Raw genomic sequence first — 23,178 nt, forward strand, 5'->3', positions numbered from 1 at the left:
TCCTCAAATACAATTGCATTCCTACCTCAACTACAGCAAGAGATGCATACGGATAAACTATTAACAGAAGTAACAACATTGATTTAGAGCTTCATCAGCTAAATGGTTAGTCCGGCTCAGATTTGAGTACAGAATTAAGTTTTCATTATTGAATATTCTTCTCAGTGAGGGCAAGTGTGTCATCATTGCCAGACCAACTCTCTTAGCACTTTTAAAAAATAAAATGGCCTGCTTCCTTTCTGCAGCAAACTACTTTATGCCAGTGAATCCAGTTTTGCAACACTGGAAACTTGGCACTGATGAAGTGCAAATTCTTAGTGTAAACCTTAATGAAAAGGATATTAGCTACCGCACACGGAATAAGTTTGCCATAACCACAATCAACATCCACAATCATGACAGAACAGGTTCTGAAGCATGTGTTGAAAATAGCCTTTTCAAGATTGTACATTATGCTTCGGCTTTGGGAGTCATCCTTCCTGTTAAGGGGAATTTTTCTGAACTAAAAGCCATAGGCAGTAAAATCGGCAGCAAATAAAAACACATTCAAAAAAGCTTTAATGATTTGGTCATATTTAAAAATATGACCAATATTACTACACAAAAGTCAAATCAGCCCTATAGTTCACTGTATCTTTTCTGAGCGGAAGACAAAGAGAAGTTTGAGGTGGCAGTGTTCGCAAAGCTTGAAGACGTTTCATCACCAGTCGAGGTGATATCCTCATTGCAAAGTCATTGGTGTTTCTCTCTGGAAGTGCTCGCGTATATACGGGCCCCGTTCACTTGCCACGGTTTTGAATGGCCACCTCTTCAGGGCCGAGGCAAGCGAATGGGAGCCCATATAAATGCGAGCACTCCCAGAGGGAAACACCAACAATTGTGCACTGAAGATGTCACCTCGACTGTTGCTGAAACGTATGCAAGCAAACTGCCAAGCTCAGCGACCATTGCAACATCAAGTGCCTCAACCCCAGCAGCCAATATTCACCACCATCCTAAACAAAGAGAAGTTTTTTTTTTATTCTAACTTTTCCCACAAAACATAAACAATAACAGAAGCATTCAATGTGAGACTCGGATGCGAATTGCCTTTGATGCCCCTGTTCAAAAAGGAGCTGAAAACAAATTTAACTTGTAGCTATTTTATTAACGTTACAATAAATACTAGTATAAACTTTGAAGAACACTGCAGACGAGACCAAGTAACAATTTTCTGAACCTCTCCATTCACAAAGAATAATATTATGCAGTTACTTAAAAATACAACATGTATTCTTCACAAATGCACCTGTAATATGAGGTGTTTTTCTTTAATTAGCTCAGGAGCTATCAAATAAAATAATAATTTCTCAATTATTGGGTTACCCGCCCAGATCACTTCCAAGATCATACAAAATATCTGATGCCATGTTTCTCAAAGACTGCATCTGGGTAATGGGATTATATGCCTTTCCATTCAGCATCTGTTTTAAGCACGATCAAAGGAATTACTTGCGAAGAAATGGCACAGCCAACTAATTCTGCCTCAAACATCCTGGTACGAGATGACAGATGACGGAACTGATGGGCGCATGAATAAACTCTACTGAAAAAGGACAAAAAAATCCACAACATAGATCCAGAATAATCTATTCCTCCACAGGAATGCTTTGTATGATAGGTCTCAAATTACTTCTATTTTAATCAAAATGTCATTTAATGAACGTTACCTCCTCCCATCATTTGCCTGATCAGCCTCTTCTGGTGATTCACTGCTCAATCACTGACATTTCTGCTTTTCAAACTGACTGACAAACTTACCCTCCATCCCCCTAAACACGCTTCACTGCGTGGGCTGACCATCATCAATTTAAATGGATGTGCAAGAAAAACCTAAGACTAGCAATTGAGATAAAGTATCCATAATGAGATAAAACCATTCACAGCGCTCCATGTCCTTTTCCATCCAGAAAAATTATTACAAACTGAATGTTTCCCCTTTACACACCATTCCTTACGCTTACCTTCTATGGTGCTGCGGGGAGGGGGAGGGGGCTAACTAAACAAGTAGTGCCATTACCTTCATTCAGATCACTGAAATGGTTGTCAAAGTTTTACCTGCCAGAGTTGCAGCCGCAGCAAGCCCTGCAGTGTAAGGGTCTGTACCTGGAGGGGCAGCACTAATGATGTAAGGATTAGGAACAAATGTCGCTGGAGCAAGGCCGGCTGAAAACATACCTGTGTAATACAAGAATAAAACACGTAAAATCACATAGAATCACCTCCATATCTTGTTTTAAACAATCACTGGGGTTATTAAATTACCTTTGTTTCTGGTTCTGATTGCTCACATGAACTTTGAGCAATGTAACCTGAAGCTGATTAATTCCAAGTGCAACCACACTACCAAACATTTAGAAAATTATAGGAAGCTCTTTCTACAAGCATTAAAAACTTAAATTAAAATCTCAGGAACAGGCACATAAAATGTAGCAAAATGAAACCCATGTTCACTCTACAGGAGTTATTCAAGCTTAAGTAGTAGTCAAATGGCTATTAGATAGTAAACACAGATTCTGGAAATACAGAGCAACACACACAAAACGTTGGAGGAACTCAGCAGGTCAGGTAGCATCTATGGAAATAAATAAGTAGTTGACGTTTGGGTCGAGATTCTTTATCAGGACTATTAAGGAAAGGAGAAAATTCCAAAATAAAAAGGTGGAGGGGGGAAGGGCCATTGGAACCGGGGTGGGAGAATGTGGGACTCACAGTCTGGAGTTGAGTAATCTTCTGATCCTTCCCTGGACACAAGGAAGGTGAAGATTTGGTGGTTTGAAGGCGTGGATCCAGCCGAGGATGAAATGTCAGAGAGGTCCACGGCCAATGGTAGAGAGAGGGGCGCAGAGCTTTAGCTGAGACAGGGCTTGCAGGTAACTTCGCCTAGCAGAAAGGGTAGTGTGTACAATTTGAAGGGAGAAGCTGTCAATCAAATCTAAGTATCTGGGATCCTCGGTGGATCCAAACGGAGGTTATTACGTTGTATCTAATTTGCTTGAGAGCAATTGTTGTGGCATGTATGCTGAACCACTGACTGAATGATTCAAGTGTACTGCAACCAATTATAACTAAAGTGGAAAAAGAATGCCAATTCTGCTCCTTTAGTTGTTAAATGCAGCAAATCTGCTCCTATATCTCACGGTATGGGACGATGCATTTCCAAGACAGACTACAGAGCCATCCTGTGGAGTGAACCTGCAAACATTGATAAATCCATAACAACCCCACTCCAACCAGTCACAGTTCGTCGAGATCTCATTATGGCACAAAATGCCCTCAATGCAGAACTCTTTCCAGCATGTTATCACTTCCAAATGCTTACATACAAACAATGCCTGAGTGACAACTAAGGACTTTATAATCTTATCAAGGTTCAGTGGTACCACACTGGTCTATTTTTGAAGAAGGTTCCCAAATCCATGACATGCACGTTATTACTTCTTATGAGCAAAACACATAAAATAATGGTCGAGGAAATCAAGGATTCTCCTGCTGGTTATCCATTAAGTTGCATAAAAACATATTATTTAATCAAGCATCATAGTACTACAATTTCATTGCTCCTTCTGTTGTCCCAGTACTACTGCACTGTGATTAATTACGATTTAAGGGACTGTAACCTAACTAATAGGAAGTGGCAACATAATTCAATTCAGAAAATTTCCTCAAATGGAAAAGCTGCAGTCTTAACAGTGAAGCAGCAATTATGTCTCAGAAGCCATTTCCCTCTATTTACCAGACAGTAATTAAACACAGTAATTGGAGTTGGGATGAACCAAGTGCATCTGTTTCAACATGTATCCAGTAAAAGGTTACAGGTTGATTTTAAAATCCCTTAACAATTTACTTAGTGAGCCAACCTAATACATTTTACTTCAACAGAACCCTTGAGCACTTTTGCTCAAATTTGACTCATCTTCTTGAAAGCTCAGTGGCTCCTGAAAGCAATGAAACTATAAACGAAGTGTAGGTCCTAATTATATTGGATTACTTCCAAGTAACAATAGGGCGTCACCTTTGTCGTTAAATACTGTTCACTCTTTCCCCACCCTCCACATTAAGTAACCAATTACCTACAAGGTTAAGTTTTCTCTTCAGGTTTCCTTTAAATTTAGGTTCGGCACGGTGGCATAGTGGTTAGCACACCCCTTAACGGTATGCAGGCCACTAGGGTTCAATTCCCGCCACCGACTGTAAGGAGCTTGTACGTTCTCCCCGTGGCTGTGTGGATTTCCTCCCACAGTCCAAAGACCTACCGGTTGGTAAGTAAATTGTCCCATGACTAGGTTGGGATTAAACCCAGGGATTGCAGGGCGGCGCAGCTCGAAGGGCTGGAAGGGCCTTTTCCGCGCTGTATCTCAATAAATTTGACATCAAAGATTCAGGTCAACAGTTGCACATTTAACATGTATTAATGTTTAATTTTCACAACTAATGAATGATAATTTAATTGTTTTAGTTGGGCGCAGTATAGGTATTGAGACAGGTTCAATATAAAGTTTCCCTTACCTATGTGAGGTTGCTGGGCAGCTGCAAGTGCATATTGCTGCTGTTGGGCAGCTGTGAGCTGCTGAACCGTCAACGCATTCTGCCTCTGGAAAAGCTAAACAGAATGAAAGAATTTTTTTTACTCTGATGCAACATATTTATGCCAATACCAGACCAACTCAGCCGCTGCTTTGCCAACCTATTATGACTTATTTTAAAACTACCGTTTCTCGATAAGAAACCGACAGAAGCATAATTGGGTTAGAGAGGCAGTTTGGGGCTGCCTGCCCTCAAAAAAATGCTGAATGGGAAAATCTCCCTTATGCTAGGAACAGCAACTTTGTTTCCTCAGTCAGAACAACACCTTGCTCAGTCAGGATCAACCAAGTCCACAGAGAGTAAATTAAAATTATTCTCCAAATGGTTTCTGGCTGCCATATACTACCCAACCTGAAACTTTGTTTAACTGAAGCCCTATCATCTTTGGTTAATTTGCACGTGCCTAGATTACTTCCAGATCTACAAGTTTAAGGTTCACAGTAAGCGTTAATTAGGGTGAAAAACAACCAGCACAGAAGCAGGCCACTCATCTTACCAATTGCTGCTGACCATTTTGCTCACCTGTACGAATCCTATTTGCCTGTATTAAGTTGGCATCCTGCCATCTCTTACCTATTCAGTGTTTAAACAGTGAGTGTATCCCACCTCTACCACCTCCTCTGGCAGAACACTGCAGATATCAAACATTGAAAAACTCAGATCCCCTTTAAAATTCCTCCCCCTCTTCTTAAACTTCCTGTTTTTTTAATCTCTACCCTGATAAAAAAAAACAGCAGGTGGCAGAGAGGTGATATGTCTCTACCAAAGGAGGTGTAAGGTGTTCCTTCCCAATGCTGGCCTGCAGGTCACCCTTGGGCAAGGTGTAGCACCTGCTTGGCCCCCAACCCCCCCATCTGGGTCATATGAAACCACGGGAGCAGGTGGTGGATGGTCGTATGAGCAGCTGGTGCATTTTGTAAGTCCCGATTATGCAACCACTGACACCAGACTTTAGAGTACTGATAATGGCTGGGGTCGCCCATCTTGTAAAGACACTGCCCAGAAGGCAATGGCAAACCACTTCTGTACAAAAAGTTGTCGAGAACAATGGATTGCCCACATTATACAACAGGACACATAATGATGATGATGATGAAGAAAGAGACTCTGACAAACTACACTTTGCCTCTTATAATACCCTTACCGCAACAGCCATAGACTTTCAGTCCAGGAGAAAGATGCCCAGCCCATAGCTCACTCCACTAAAATCTTCCAATTCAGGCAACATCCTCTAAAGCACAATCACATGTTTCTTACCATGAAGCACAATGCTCCAACTGTACCTAAGTTGTTGCTCCTAATATTCAAAGTTCCAACTTATTGATGGCAAAAATCTACCTACCTGTCTTGCCACTTTCAATCAACTGTGGACTTGAAACTTGCATTCTCTATCTGTTCATCAACATTCAATCGTGTCCTACCATTCCAAAATGCATCACCTCACATTTCTCAGAATTCAGCTCCTCTGCTAATGCTCTGCAGAACTTTCCATCTGAAATATATCCTCCGGTAGCCTTCAACCATCTTCCCGACTACCCATAACACCACAAATTTCCACGGTAACCGTGTCATTAAAATATATTCGAAACAAGAAAGGTCTTAGCACCAAACTCACTGCATGCACCACTTCACAAATTTTACTCTGCATTGCAAAGTTTGGGTAGTGATCTGTGTTGTGTATTTAGTATTTGAGGAATATTGTAAATATATTGTTTGATTAAGCATTCTTTGCTGTTGACATAATTCATTACATGTTATATGTAACAGTAGGCGAATACATACATCATTATGCCACCAGGTCACATGTGGGTGTCTCGCTTAGAAGTAAAAACAAATTGAGGACACATCTCCCAGCTCAGTGATATTCTTCAATTAGCCTTATGCTAAAGGGCTCACTTCCGCACTGTGTAACTCTGACTAAAGGTCAGGCGTCAGGAAAAACAGCTGGTATTCACACTCACTGTTGCTATGCTCCAGGATATATGAATGCCAACATTGTGGAAAGACAGTATCAGGCGTTGCTAAAATGTAAACCACAGCAAAATGACAGTCATATTCTGTGCAAAAACATGAGCTTCAAGGGCAAAGAACGGGATATACAATTATGAAGAAATTGTAACAAGGACACATGGTCTTCAGATCAGTTTATATCCCCTACACCAGTCGTCCAATATGCCCTTCTTATTGCTCTCTCTGCAAAATAGTGCTTTAATCTATACTTCATGGCTGTGGTCTCCAAGATAAAATATTTCTTCAAAATCTGGCCATTGTTCTGGGCCTCGACACCAGAATAACTCAGTTTCAGTCCACTAGAGAATTGAAAACACATTCAGTATTTTGAAACTATTTAAATGGTAACTTGGCTGTTCAAATAAAATTGCACCACTATTTGACAGAGGATAAAAAGGCATAGGGGTAAGAGGGGCTGAGGTACCTCAGTTTGTATTAGGAATACACGTTAATCTCTCCGCTCAGGGAAGTTCTGCAATTCTCCAACATAAACTGGGTTGCGCGGAAGACAAACTGACCTGTTGTTGTGAGCTGTAATCAAACAGACTCACAGCAGCTGTTCCAGAGTCCATTTGCACTTGGCTACTGGAATAATCAAACTGCAGCGAATCCAGTCCAACAGGTTCCATAGAATCCAAGGGCACATTCTGTGACTCAACGTTATTGAAATCTTCTGTAGGCTTCACATTGTTGCTGTTGGTCAGCTGACTCAGGCTTTCTGAATTGTTCTGGTTAGGTCCAAGTAGATCCACCACTTCGCTTGGAGAGGTCTGACAGCTGCCAGGGGTTCGGCTGCACAAACAGAAGTTCCTCATGAATATTATGCACAAGTAACATCTCATACTGATGAAGGACATGCACATTTAGCAGCAATTACACAACTACAAGTTGGTCACAGGAAATTCAAAGTGAACATGCAAAAATTAATGTTGATTGAGATTTGAATTCACTGAGGTTTTGAAAGCAAAAGTTCATAACTAGTATCAAGTACTGCCTTAGACCAAAACTAAGTCTGGAAACATTTAGAACCACTAAGTCAGGGATTCCCAACTTGGGATCTGTAGACCCTTTGCTTAGTGGTCCATGGCATAAGGTTGGGAGCCCCTGCTCTAAATGAATTCCACCCCAGGAGCAGCAGCCATCTTTCTGCAGTTGTAAACCATAACTATTTTAAGCCATAACAAAGTCACTAACAGGAAGACTACATTGTGCAAGTAGAAATAATTCTGTTATTGAATAATTTTAGAATTAAAAAGATTAATAATCGCTCTGCTCACAAAGTCAAGATGGAAGTATAGGATTTTTCTTAAATGTAACATGATGGGCGTTTAAACGTGCTGATTGTTGAAACCCCTTCAAAATGAAAATATATCATAATTGATGGTTATAGAAAAAGTAATTCTGACCAAGAACCACGTAGATTTTACCAAATACCTGAAGTCTTTATCAGAATCTATGCCATTTTGCACCACCAAGCCATTTGTTTTGTCAATTCCATCATCTTCTACTTCTTTCAGGTCCCCCATCTTATCCCCATCAAACGAAGATTTTCCTTTCTTGTCTCCTTTTTCATTGTGAGCCTCCGTATCTCCAGAACCCTAAACAAAGGCAGAGAAAAAGAAGCAGAAAGGACATTTTACCAACTATTCTAACATGCTGGCGTTTTACAGATTTCAGCACTGGTGACAAAGCATCACTGCTGTTACTCTGATTCCTGGAGAGCTCAAGTGCACATACACAATGCTCCAAGGAAGTACAATTAACTTTCTGATGTCATCAGCACTACACATACTGATGACGTACTGGTGAAACAAAAAATTAAATAGCTGAGGAAATAGGTCACAGCTTTGACCAATTTTACTGATGATGCCAATCACAGAAGAAATTCTCAGCAGTGAATTACTTTGTGAATAGGGCTACCAATTGCATAGTAGATCCTTATGGAAACGAAATGAAATGTTTTAATGAAATACTAACTTAGATAAATAAGCCTAAAAGGTTTATAAAGCTGATCTAAACCAGATAGACCGACAGAAAAATACCACCTTCGGCAATTAAGATCAGCCACATAAGTAAATACCTTACAGACCACCATCTACCCCTCTGCTGGAAAATTATCAATGTTAGATTATTACATGAATACTTTACGATAAACAGCTTGCAACTGATGGTGATTTGAGCTGGCACCACAGATAACATTTGAGGTTGTCTAACAATAGGCTGTTGGGGAGATGATAGCATCAAGGCAAGCTTGAGACAAAGAACATACATAGCAGACAACATTCATTGTTCAAATTTTGATAATAATGCATTTAACCATCTCCTATTGTTCCTCTATCCCTATAATTGAAAATCAAACATTTCCAATACTTACAAATGGCCCTTTTCTGAGGCAGGATTCCAGTTTTTCCCCAGGAGATGAGCTCAGTACATACTCCACCATGCTGACACCAAGCCCACCACTCTCAGAACGTGGAGACAGAACAGAGTTGACTTCGCTGCTGCCATGGAATCCTTGACCAGGACGTCTCTGCACCATGATTGGTTGTGACACAGAGTGATCTGAGCAAGAAGTGGAACAAGTCCCTGTTATTAACCACCAACTCAGAACTGAAGAGATTTTTTAGTGCTCCACATAGCCACATTACAGTTTACTGGAAATCAGCTGCACAGATGGTTTCCCCAAATGAAATCGCATGCAGCAAAATGTAAATGTTCGTCTTTAAATAGAAAATTGCAACATTAAATCCTGGGAGCTCCCTTCAAATGGGAATTCCAAACTTGGCACCATCCACACTGGAACCCAAAAAGCCATTGTAAAATAGTTCAAAAATACTCTCCTTTTAAGATCAACTCTAGTCCAAACATATTCAATCCTCTCGAGACGAATACCAGATTTGAGAATCCTTACAGCAAATACAAATACTCATACACTCAGACCCCACACGCTGAGTCATTACAAGATGGTTATTCAATGCATTAAAGAATTTTTTTAAAATGACAAAAATTCATTCTAAACACTTAAAACTTCTGAGTGGCTGCCATTATAGTAAACATCCAATCAGCCAATGACAGCGCTTCATGCACTCTAAGCCACTCACAGCCATTCACGTACCAGTTCACGCTCTGCCTCCCCCGCGTGTGTAAACATTCTTGTTCCCTCGTCAAATTATTCCATTTCTCCACCACACATAATGTCTGCAAAATGGCCTGAATCTGAGGACCCAGATCGGGGAGAGGAAGCACCCACAAGAAACCTCACACAAAATTCCTCAGTACTAGCATCACCACGAGCACACAAATCATGGAGTTCACTGCTAATTACCCTGACTGGGAAGCAAAAGTTCTCGACATGATTTCCTGTTCCCGAGAACTGCTTCATGAGAGGAAACTTAAGAAAAGGCAGCCAAATCTCGACGCTACTTGAAGAAGCTAAAGTTAGAGGAGGACCCTCAGCCTGGTCCCTCCTCTAAGGTGTAACCACCACCTGCTTCCCTCTTCTGCTGCTGTGATGTGTTGCTGCTCCACAGATGTACAGATTAGGCCTATTTGTGTGTTTGTTCCTCCACAAATTAATTGTTAAACATAAAATAATGTATCATACATCTCAGGTTTGATTTTTTTTAAAAACCAGGCATACACGTCCATTTACGCATAACGACTCCACACAGCGCTGGTTTACGCAGCGCTCCACCTCCGAGTAACGCATCATCAGCATTAAGCAGTCTGAGTGCATTGGCTGCACACATTAGGAGAGCCACCAGCACTATTTCCAGGCAAGAACTGCACACTCCTGAAAATAGCACAGATAGAAATAATACTCAAAATGAGACAGGGTAATCTGAAGCTCAGTTTCCCTGCAAGTAAGACAAATAGGTGAAATCTGGATCCACATCATTGCCAGTAGGTTGATTTCACCTCACAGCAATCTGAAAGGGAGCTTTTTTCCATACAGAGGGTACAACATAGATGGAATGAACTGCTTGAGGAAGTGGTAGATGTTTAAAAGACATTCGAACAATATTTGGATAGGATAGGTTTAGAGGTGGGCCAAATGTAGGCTAATGGGACTAGGTCAGTCAGGCACTGACTAGTTGGGCAAAAAGGAACGATTTCTGCATAGTATAGTTCCATGACTCAACATAGAACTAAAGCAAAGAACATAATTTGTTTACCAAGGATCAGGAAAGGCATGTCATCATACCTGATGTAAATGTGCAGTCTCAATTTAGCAAAGAGGGCACGTTTACTAATAAAAATTTAAGAGATTTCCAACTGGACAGTCCAGATTGTGCAACTATTCCAGATGTTCCGGACCACTTAAATGGCTCTGTATTCAATGTCAACACAAAAAAAAGTAAGATAATCCAGAAAAGAAGGTTTATATCCATGGTTGGGTAGAGTTGTTCTCTGCTCGTGGCAATTTACTTGACGTTTCATCGCGATTCAAGGAGACATCGTCAGTGTGCTGTTGATTATGGTGTGTCCTCCAAATGCTTGGCCTTCATATACTTTTTAAATCAGCTGAATGGACGTCATTTTAGAAACTCGAGTGATGTGGTGAGGGAATCTCATCACTGATTAGCTAACTTTGTGTGTTGTGGTCGGGCATTTTGCCCACATCAGTTCATAAACAGGATCAAGGCCTACGTGTTTGTTTACAGGATTGTTCGCGGAAAACCACACTTTTAGGAATTCTCTTCGATGCCACATGTTTGCTTATGACATGGCTTTCACTGATGCCCAGTCGAATTTGCGCCTGTCACTCTTCATGGGTAGAAACTAGGGAGAGTCAATCATGCCACTTTATAGCCAGTAATGCGTTTGTAAATTATATAAAGGCAATGCATTCGGAGGACACACCACAATCAACAGCGCACTGACGATATCTGCTCACATGGTGATGAAATGTTTACAAGTAAATTGCCCAGATCAGAGAACAACTCAACTCAACCATCAACCACCTGAGCTATCTCTCTTCCGAATTGAATGTATCAATGCTCAGTGGCTGGAGGTATTAATTTAGCATTCATACTTTTTTTTTAAAAAAATGAAATTTGCTCATGCTCCTTACCTGAAGGTCCCCATGCACTGTCTCTCCATTGATCCCCAAGAAATATCCCTTTCGGCCCATCCTTGTTTGTATCATCAGACTCCCAGAATTTCTTGCCAGGCAGAAGCTGCTGTGTAAGAGAAAAATAATAAAGTAACAGTTTTTGTCAAAAAGCACTTCTGAGACAGTGCAAGCAAGACCCAATGCCTATCAAATCACAAGGGCAACAGAAAGATTATGACCAATACACATTAATCCTAAAATCAATTAGAAACTATTACAGTAATTTGCTAATAAGCAAATAAACAGTTCTTTTCTTTGGTTCAGACACACACATCGATCTTCCAGATAATTCGACCGAGACTCTACCCCAACTGCTGACAGCAGTTACACATTAAGATGCAACAAGTTCAAGGAAATCCAATACAATGCAGAAGTTAGGTTCTAACCATAACGTAGAAATGGGAACTCAAAAGAGCTGCCAACAAATTCCATTCTATAAACTGACCAGTGTACAGAAGTGCAAAAAGAACGCTCAAATCTCCTAGAGAACCCACTTGCCAAAAAATCTTTCAAGAATGGCAAAGTTATTACAAATTACCAAGTTAGTGACCAAACCATGCAGACAAAAAAGGTTTCGTATTCAATTCGTAACCTATTTACTTATTTTATTTAGACAACCAGTGCCGAATGGGCCCTTCCAGCACAACAAGCTGCACCACCCAGCAACCTGCCTATTTAACCCGAGCCTAACCACAATTTGCAATGACTGACTAACCTTCTAAATGGTATGTTTTTGGACTGCGGGAGGAAACCCCACATACTCACAGGAAGGACATACAAACTTCTTACAGAACTCCAATGGCCCGAGCTATAGTAGCGTCACTGTAACTGTGATGCTGCAGTTGGACGGGAGCTATTCCTGACATCAGTATTTCAGCAGGGATCTCCAATTATGTCCAAGATGGCGTGATGCATCATTCTACAAGCCTACTTGTGTCAAGTGGGCATCTGATGGAAGGCTAATGAAACGAAAGGAATTACTGAACAAGTACACAAGAGGAAGCTATAAACAAAACACAGAAGGTTAACCTTCCTCATTCTTTCAAAGCAAGCCAGATTCATTAGAACAAGATTTCTTGCCTCAGTGATTGGGAGGAACAAGGTCCTGCACAACCTTTAAAGGAATTTAGACTCTGAATTGCAATATTCCCCGGGTGACTAAGCTACAACAGCAGTGAACTTTCCCGAGTGCACAGCAAATAGCAGAAACAAAACATGAATGTGGAAAGAAAATCAAATAGTTTTGCCACTTTTGAATAATTTCCGGCAAATGCAAAATCTCTTTGTACCTCCAGGCAATGTTTTTCAGAAAAGCCCCACACCAATTCTAGATCAAACAGGGGAGGTGACAGAGGTAACTACATTAAGGGCATTAATGAAACTCTGAGATAGGCACTTAGATGATAGAAAAATAGAGGACCATGCAGGAGGGGTAGGGTTTGATTGATGTTAAGAGTAGGGTAGAAGGTCAGCACAACGTGGGCCAAAGGGCCTGCACTGTGCTGTAATGCCCTATGTTCTAAACAAGGCACCTTAGTGAAATCTTTCCAAATGACCTTCCAAAGTCATAGCACTTTGACGGTTCGAAGTAAATACTTCAGACTGTCATGAATACTTTGTTCAATTGCTGGTGATATAAATATTTAAGATAAAAAGTACTGTGGCTTAAAATTACACCATCAAGGTCTAAAATGAATTGCCAATCTATCTAAAATTTCCTAAGTACCTTACATCCTGAATCTTTTTGGGCTACATTTCATTTTAAAAACAAAGAAAAAGACATTCACCTACACTGCTTATTACAAAATATCAAAGGGCAAGCTTGTTATAAAGCTTCAGATCCCCAAATTTATGCACAAGTAAACTTTCTGTTGTCACAATTGGTTAAATGAGACTTGAGGAGCCAGCACTGCATAATGTGACAGAGTCCAGATGAGCGAAACAGAAGTGCAAGTCTTTTACAGCTCCTGTACTTCATCATGTGTTGGTTTTCCAGTCCAAAAACAACAAATCATCTGTCTCTTTTTTCACAGCACAATGCATGAAACAAACAGTAATCATCTCAACTTTTCAGCTCCACAATAACATATCGATACTTTACACCCTATTAATGTGTACAAGTACAATATAGCCCCCGGTCACTGTAGTTGTATCGAAAATGGAAGCCAATATCCAAACATGCCAAGCTCAGTTTATGAGCACAAGGAAAGTTCAGCTGACTGGAGAGGAAAAACATTCAGTATTCCAGTATGCAAATCATCCTTCAAAAACCACTAATAGAAATTCCAAGACTAGGTCTAGAAGAACAGGACAAGCATCTGATTTTGCAGATGTTTTGGGATTCCCCAAAATTAAACAGTTCCAAAAGCATGTTTCTCTTGCTGCCCCTGTTTTTCCCAACTTTGCACGTGCATGTTTTGGTGAGAGGCTGCCTTGTAACTCTTTAAGACCCCTCCTTCAAAGTTCCAAATACACACCCAATAAAAATCTCACCAGACATGAATAAAGGTTGTGTTGCCTAAGCCTCCATGGAGCATTTCCAACCTCTGACAAATAACTAATACTCCCAAGTTCGGGTCAGCATAAACCTCCCATCTCATACTGTTAACTCCAACACCAAACCAGCAGAGCATTTCATTCTTTTTGACATTCACAGTGGCTTTTATCAATGCAGCCATCTGTACAAGCAGGACACATGTCTCCAACTTGTTAATACACAATCATTAATCTGAATTATTACATTAAATAGACCTCATTGAAAGTGCAAGTGTAACTATTTCCTGAAACTTCGGGAGCTCCAACAGTCCAACAGGATGGATACTAAAGAGTTGTTCCCAGTGGGAAAAATTGGGATCATAATCTCAGGAGGGCTGATAAAGGAGACAATGCTGAACTCAGTATGCTGTGAATACTTTTAAGTATGGATCCCAGAGAACATACACAAATTGGCAGCTCCTAGGTTAAAAAGCACGTCAAAAAAATGCACAAAGCGTTCAGCAGATCCATATAACAGAGACATTACTCTCCTACAGTTTTAGGAGATACTTTAATAGCCTAAGTTACTCAAGAGCAGTTTAACAAGGCTCACTATACACAGTGCAAATCCACTGTCCCTGAATCAGCTATTAAGATGTGCCAGATCCTTTTTGCTATCAACGTGTATGCAAATCCATGGTTAAGGAGCAAACATCCACCGAAATTTTGGGGTTACCTTGAACCGTTGTATCTCCAGCATAGGGCCTAATGTCCTTGGATAGACCAAAATACCGCTGAAGGGCTTATTTGTTTTTAAGAGCAACTCACTTGCGTTGCTAAAATCCCAGAACGCGGTAGCACAAAAATTAATGAGAAAGGCACAAGTCCATGTAATCTAACAGTGTCAAAGGATAAATGTTAGTCAGGACAATAAATTAAGCCTCCTCACCACATCCCCATCAGATAACATTAAGCACCACTTGTTTTGAAAGATGCCACTTAAGGAATGCTATCTTGTCTGAAGTACAAGCCTGTGTGCTGAAATTCTGAAGTGAGGCTGGAATCCTACTGGGACAACAAGCCTATTAACTTGAATTTCAAGAGCTGATGAAAGAACACCTATAATTCTATTAGTTAATCATTCTTCTGTAAGCTATAAGAATCTGTTGTCAAGTTTTGGTCAGAAGCACAAGGTTAGGAGTCAGAAAGTTAACTACGTCCATCAGATGCTTTAAAAAAACTAGACTAGTTTTAAACCAAGACTGCATTAGGCGTCAGTGGATACATCTGCCCTAGAAAATGAAAAATGACTGATCAAGTGGAAAAACTTTCAAAGAAAGAACTGTTGGCCTCCATTAACATGCTTGTCCCATGAGTATTGCTATATACAAAAGAATCACATTAACGACTCGCAAAGAGTATGGCAATATTGAAAATTAGAAATTTCATTCAACAAAATAGCAGCAAACAGTAAACGTGCTCAAAATGCATTCCCCCGTAAACAACACTGCATTATTACTGAAGCAGTTGAAAAGGCAAGGGTCCCAAGTCTTATCGTCTCCAATTATCTTCCATGTTAAGGAATCCTCTACCACATCTCCTTATCGATCACCAAAATCACACAGAGAAAGTCGGCTTTTCTTATTCAACTGCCTAGAAACTATAGAGTATTACAAATACATTCCAAAACAAACTTTATTGATCTGTGCAGCCAGAAGCAGAATGAATGTACATGCCAAGTAACAGAGAGATCTAACACAGCAGTCCCACTTATACAAACTCCTTTAAACAAACTGCCCAAAGAAGCACTGTCACACATAAGCAATACACACAAAATGCTGGAGGGATTCAGCAGGCCAGGCAGCATCTCTAGAAAGAAGTACAGTTGACGTTTCGGGCCAAGACACTTCTCCAGTCCTGCCAAAGGGTCTCAGCCTGAAACGTCGACTGTACTTCTTTCCATAGACGCTGCCTGGCCTGCTGAGTTCCTCCAGCATTTGGTGTGTGTTGCTCCGGTGATATTAAACCTGATTCTGAATCTGATATAGCATGCAAATGATATTTAAAACAAATGATGGAATAAAGAAATAGAAATCAAAAAGAAAACTCAAGTATTAGAAATCTGTAATCATAAACAGCTAAAGACAGGAAGAAATAGATTGCATTAGGGATTAAGGAATTTGTTTGCAATTAGGAAGACATACACTCTAGAAACATATAAAGGAAATCTTTTTTAAAAACTGGATAACTAGGAAGAATTCAGGAAGAGTTTGGGAGCTAACAAATAAAGACACAGTAATCACTGAACTTTGTGCTGAGCAAAATTAAGAATACACATGCAGACAGAAGTAGTGCATTAATTTGAGGGTTTACAAAGAACAGGACAAATCACGGCCTACGTCACAGGGGTAATGAGTCACCGATCCCATTCAGAAAGAGTTTTGAATGGCGTCAGGTTTACAGGGTGTCCATGTAAGCCCATAACTGTGCTAAGGCAGGAAACAAAACACTGCACAGATACATACAGATGGCCATGAACAAAATATGGGTCCATCTCAGCTTGAAATTGAAGGGAATCATTTCAATTGTAAATACTGTTGCACAGCTTCAAATAGTGGACAAGTAGAGTCATTGGCCATTGAAAAGTTGGGTGGAAGTGTTGATTAGCCTTACTGTTTGTGGAAAGTAACTGTTTTTGAGTCCGGTAGTCCGGCTGATGGGGGTGGGACAAACAGTCCGTGAGCAGGATATGTGGGATCCTTCATGATGCTACTGGCCTTTTTCCTGCACCTCTCTGTACACATGCCCTTCATGCCCTTGACTGCAGGTAGGCGGGTGCTGGTGATGCATCAGGCAGTTTTGACTACCTATCCGCCACAGTGCAGTTTCTGTATCAAGCAGTGATGCAGCTAGTTAGGATGCTCTCTACTGCACATCTGTAAAAAATGTGAATATGGATACGCTAGGCCCAGCTCTCTTCAGCCTCAAGGTCAGTGAGAACGCAGATGCAAAAATGGATTTTCCAGTGCAGATCACAACACAGCAGAGTCCCCCCACCAGCCCAAGCTCACCACCCAGTGAATATAAAGGCCGAAAGTAGCTTCCATACCAACATGATGAGCTAACTTGGCACACGGATCAGAACCCTCGTGTACACTTTAGCATCACACCAGACAATTCCAGTGAACTACAAGTACCAATACTTTTTAAACTTTGATTAACTATCAAACTCCATGATCAGTTTTTTGTTACAAGACATTCACAGACATAATCAAGAAAAAAGTAAATTGTAAATGAATTCATGAACAACACAGCCAAACTAACAGAAAATGAAGTGTAAGGTCACAAATTAACCACTAATCCAAGTCACCAGAAACAATTTAGACCATGAGGCACTTCTGACTGCAATACCAAGTTACGGAAGTAAGAAATTCCGGATCTGTAAAATCATTCTTAAGGAAAGTATTGTTTTGAGACAGGAAACAGAGTAAAACAAAAAAAGGTCAAATGATATATATCAATACTTCGTGATTTTCCATCGTCCATTCTGAATATAAAACTCACCTCTCCCATGCTCCTCCCTTCTAATGCCAACGCTTGAAAGTCATGGTTCAGTTCATCCATGGACCGTACCTGAAGAAATAAAACACCAATTGGAAAGAATGAGACACAAAACATAGAATTCATGAATCAGACAATATAATTGGCCACCCAAATACAATGGTAACTTCAGTAAAAGAGTAACACAACTGCTATACAATAAAGGGCTCAAAACTGGGCCAGATCAAGTTATTTCCTTATTTATAATAAATTATTTAGACAAGTACATCCCCACTGAGAAGAAAAAATTGTTTTCACCAGCCAGGAAACATTTTACTCAATCTAAAGTCACAAACTTGTATTTGGACTGAAGGGATAGAACCTTCCTCCTCATAACTATCCATGCAGGTCCTCTGCATTGTGCCTGCTCATTCGCTGGGAGATATTTAACCTATGCGTGTACACCATTCTCAAGACATGAAAGTTAGTAACACACATCAAACATGTATTGCTAATATTAGAAATGCTAATTTAAGTAGAGCATAAAGCCACACCTAATGCATCAAAGCAGTAAAGTTTCTGGTTTCACTTAACAATGGGTGTACAAGTGTCCATTTATCAAGAGCCATTTGGAAACTAAGACTCTTATGGTGAATGCCAAGAACATTCAAAACACCAAGTTATGATGAACAGGATTCAGTTGGTTAGTGAGAAGAGAATGCTGATTTTGGCTTATTAGGAACTTCCATTTATTCCCCAGACATCCTTGAGAACAACGCAGTCAATGAACTGCTTTGCAAGAAATAATCCCATACTGGCTAGGACAAACATTGTATACCCAATATTGCTGAGCTAAGTGGAGACAGTTTAGAACATGGCAAATTAACAGACTGTATTTATCTGCGATAGGAATGACACAGCAAATGACAATCTGCTCATCTATCTAGGGAGAGTTGAAAAGCCTCTTCACATCCTCTGCTAGTCATTACTTTCAGTCTACGCTGCAGTGATATTTACACTCGCGTGTAAAGCATGATAGGCAATGATAGAAAACACATGCAGTCACCTACAAGCTTAATATAGAATAAGCAAAATACAGCAATTTTTTTAAATTGTTTTTAAATAATGGTATGTGCAACTCTGAATTCAATAGTAGGGGATATAAACAGATTTCTTCCAGAAAGCTACATTGCATTCACTGTGGAGAAGACTAGCAGCATGGTAGGAGTTCCAGGTGTCAGGGGGCATGAAGTATGTGAAGTTACCATACCCTGAAAGAAGATTCTTGGGAAACTGGACCAGATGGTGTACACACCAGAGTTCTGAAGAAGGTGGCTGAAGAGATTGTGGGGGCGTTAGTAATGACCCTTCAAGAATCACTTGATTCTGGAATGGTTCCGGAAGACTGGAAATTTTTAAATTTTACTCCATTGTTCAAGATGGGAAAGAGGCAGAAGGAAAGAAACTGTAGGCCAGTTAGTCTGACCTCAGTGGTCGGGAAGATGCCGGAGTCAATTATTAAGGATGAGGATCCAGGGTACTTGGAGGCCGTTGATTTTATGTACTTTGTATTTTCAGAAGGCCTTTGACAAGGTGCCACACGAGGCTGCTTAATAAGCTACAAACCCATGGCATTACAGCAGCAGTCCCCAACCATCGGGCCGGCAGACCAGTACCGGGCCGCAATGCATGTGCTACCCGGCCACGAGGAAACTATATGATTTGGCGATATGAGTCAGCTGCACCTCCCCCATTCCCTGTCACGCCCACTGTTGGAACTTGAACGCACGCGAGGTCATTACGCACGCGTCATCCGTGTCAGCGCGGGAAGAAGAGCAACTCCTCGAGCTTGCAAATGACAGCGGGCTGAAAAGTATGTTTGACATAACATCTCTGCCGGCATTCTGGATCAAAGTCAAGGCTAAATATCCTTAGATAGCCACGAAAGCACTGAAAATGTTGTTTCCATTTCCAACATATCTCTGCAAAGCGAGCTTTTCTGCAATGAATGCAAGGAAAACTAAATTGCGGAATAGACTGGACACAAGGAACCCCCTTCAAGTATCGCTGTCTCCTATCACCCCTCGATGGGACCATGTTGTTGCAGGGAAACAAGCCCAGGGCTCCCACTGATTCAGCGATATTGGTGTGTTGCAATGATTTTATATGTTCATACGGGGAAAATATATGCTGTGTGTTTAATATCCAAATGTTACTTAAAATGTTATGCTATTAACTTATCACTATATTCATGCGAGGAAAATATGTGCTGTGTTTAATATTAAATTCATTAGATAAACCCTTTTAGAAACGAAATTGAGTGCATGAGCCACTTATAAGTGACACAGTTGACCTATCACCTATATTCCAGTCGTGAATAACACCATTCCCCCCCGCGAACAGAATCGCCAAAAACGATTCGTAGGAAAAAAAAATTGGCACGTACACACATGCACACACAGCTGCCCGCGCAAGGCTTCATGGTCACAGCAGTCTTTCTCGGGGTAAACACAACGTATGTGACTGCTACTCTTGTCCGTTGGCAACCCTCCCCTCCCTCCCCCCCCCCAACAGGTCGGCAGCTCCACAAGAATATTGTCAATAATAATCCGGTCCGCGGTGCAAAAAGGGTTGGCGACCCCTGCATTACAGGAAAGATTCTAGCATGGATAGAGCAGTGGCCGATTGGCAGGAGGCAAAGAGTGGGAATAAAGGGACCCTTTTCTGACTGGCTACCAGTGACTAGTGGTGTTCCACAAGGGTCTGTGTTGGGACCGATTCTTTTTACATTATACGTCAATGATTTGTATTATTTGGATAGAATGGCCTTGTTGCAAAGTTTGCAGATGATATGAAAATAGGTGGAAGAGCAGGTAGTTTGAGGAAGTAGAGGCTACAGAAGGAATTAGACAGTTGAGGAGAATGGGCAAAGAAATGACAGATGGAACAGTGTCAGGAAGTGTATGGTCATGCACTTCGGTAGAAGAAATGAAAGGATTGACTATTTTCTAAATGTGGTGAAAATACAAAAAAAACTGAGGTGCAAAGGGACTTGGAAGTACTTATGCAGGATTCTTTAAAGGTTATTTGCAAGTTGAGGAAGGTAAATGCAACATTAGCATTCATTTCAAGAGAACTAGAACATAAAAGCACGTAATGTTGAAACTTTATAAAGCAGTGGTGAGGCCTCACTTGGGAGTATTATGAGCAGGTTAGGGCCCTTTATCTTAGAAAGGATGTACCGAAACTAGAGAGGGTTCAAAGGAGGTTCCCAAAAATGATTCCAGGATTGAATGGCTTATCATTTGAAGAGCATCTCATAGCTCTGGGCTTGTATTCACTAGAATTCAGAAGAATGAGAGGTGACCTCACTGAAACCTACCCAATGGTGAAAGGCCTTGATATAGAGTGGATGTGGATGTTTCCTATGGTGGGAGAGTTTAAGACCAGAGGACACAGCCTCAGAATAGAGGGGGGACCTTTTAGAACATAGATGAGGAGGAATTTCTTTAGCCAGAGGTGATTGGTGAATCTGTGGAAATCTTTGCCACAGGCAGCTGTGGATGCCAAGTCTTTATGTACATTTAAGGCAGAGGCTGATAGATTCTTGCTTGGTCAAGGCATAAAGAGAGAAGGGAGGAGATTGGGGCCGAGAGGAAAATTGGATCAGCCAAGATGAAATGGCAGAGCAGACTCGATAGACCAAATGGCCTATTTCTGCTCCCATATCTTATGGAATACCCACAATAAGCCACAAACTTGATATAAAAAGAACAGGCAAAGAATACCCTTAAAAATTATGGCAGAGGGGGGAAGGGGGGGGAACATCTTTATTCTTTGCTTATAAATCATTTCGAACCTCCAGACTGAGAACATTTTTAAAACACAGGACAGAGCAATGGGTGCTGTCTATGTGAACAGGGACTTTAGTCAAGATCCATTTTACAAGGGTTGGTGTAGAACAGGGGATCCCAACCTTTTTATGCAATGGACCGATACCATTAAGCGAGGAACGGTGGACCCAAGGTTGTATAAGATTAAGTTGCATGGGATCTATGGTGAGCAGGTACACCAGCTCCAAAACTAGCTTGGTCAAGGATGACAATGGGTAGTAGAGAAAAGGTGCTTCTCCAACTCAGTCTAGGACCTGCGGCTTTCCTCAAGGATTACAAGTTTGCAGACGACATAAATTGAAGTAATAGATAATAAAGGAAGGTTGCCAAATCATACAGCAGGATATAGATGGGTTCTAAATATGGACAGAGAAATGGCAGTAGAGTTTAATGTGTTGAATCTTGGGAAGTCAAATGCAAGGGTAAAGTATACAGTAAATGGAGTTCTTGGGTTGCAAGTTCATGGCTCACTGATGCTTGCCTTCAGCAGTCATGGCACTGAATATAAAAGTCTGTTGCAGCTGTATTAAACTTCAGTCACACCACATTAGAAGTGTTATGCGCAGTTCCAGCCGTCACATTACAAGATGAGGACAGTTTGGAGAGGGTGCAAAAAACATTTACAAGGATGTTGCCTGGATTAGAGAGTATTTGACTGGAGATTGAACTGTTGCACTGTTTTCTATGGAGCATCAGAAGCTGAGGAGCTGAGGAGCTGTTATCCATTCAAAAAGCAGTGTTTCTAATAATTTTTTAAAAATTTTGATTTCAGAAACTTGTGTGTTTCTTGCCATGAAAAGATTTCACATTAGCTGAAAAAAACTACCCAACTAGACCAAATTAAAAGCCATGTGCATAACACCACTCGTCAACAGCTGGCAGAGATAACTGGGGTGCCAAAATCTACAATTACACACTTGATACATCAGCAAGATAAACTGCAAGAAGAATGGGCCTACCTGAGGAACGTCACATAAACAAAATCATGAAGGTAAGGATCCAGGTGTTAATGAGGCCCTCAATCAATGGTGTTCCTCTATAACCGAATGAGGTGGGAGCTAGCTAAGAAGTTGGGTCATGAAGATTTTAAAGCAACAGGTAGTCATTGTCTCACACTGAATGCAAGAAAGCACAAGGTGAGGAAGGTAAGTGCAGAAACATGAAAATCCACAAAACTCCCCAGCTTGCTTCAAAAACTTTGTGCAGATGAAATTTACAATGCAAACAAAACAAACCTTATAACTGTGTTGTGTTATTCAAATACGTCAGGAACTGATAAAAGGAAATTGTTGGCTGTTGGGAAAAGCATTAAATCTCAAGACCTTAAGGGGCTAAGAATGGATGGTTTACTTCTGCCAAAGTACACTCGGTGAATTAATTATTTATCAACTACCCCCCACAGTAACCATTACGACCTTATACACTATTTTATGGTAAAGCAGTAATATTGCTAGTGTCCTAATCTATTCTGTAGTTCATTTAAATACATAATTTGTTATTCTGTTAAACCATAGTTTG

The 23,178-nt window shown here is 40.7% G+C and overlaps 1 protein-coding gene and 1 non-coding gene across 2 annotated transcripts in view; both read right to left on the reverse strand.

The window, feature by feature from the left end:
- Nucleotides 1-23,178, reverse strand: part of pum1 (pumilio RNA-binding family member 1) — a 97,765-nt gene that overhangs the window by 41,874 nt on the left and 32,713 nt on the right. Inside the window, 7 exon segments of the mRNA XM_063035150.1 lie at nucleotides 2,098-2,217; nucleotides 4,549-4,642; nucleotides 7,155-7,428; nucleotides 8,071-8,234; nucleotides 9,011-9,198; nucleotides 11,711-11,819; nucleotides 17,792-17,860. Of these exon segments, the coding sequence (XP_062891220.1) occupies nucleotides 2,098-2,217; nucleotides 4,549-4,642; nucleotides 7,155-7,428; nucleotides 8,071-8,234; nucleotides 9,011-9,198; nucleotides 11,711-11,819; nucleotides 17,792-17,860 (1,018 nt within the window).
- On the reverse strand, nucleotides 111-193 carry LOC134339191 (small nucleolar RNA SNORD103/SNORD85). The gene has a single exon (XR_010016366.1). It is a non-coding gene; the product is annotated as a small nucleolar RNA SNORD103/SNORD85 (small nucleolar RNA).

The sequence above is a fragment of the Mobula hypostoma genome, chromosome 28, assembly GCF_963921235.1.
Source record: "Mobula hypostoma chromosome 28, sMobHyp1.1, whole genome shotgun sequence".
NCBI classification, from domain to species: domain Eukaryota; kingdom Metazoa; phylum Chordata; class Chondrichthyes; order Myliobatiformes; family Myliobatidae; genus Mobula; species Mobula hypostoma.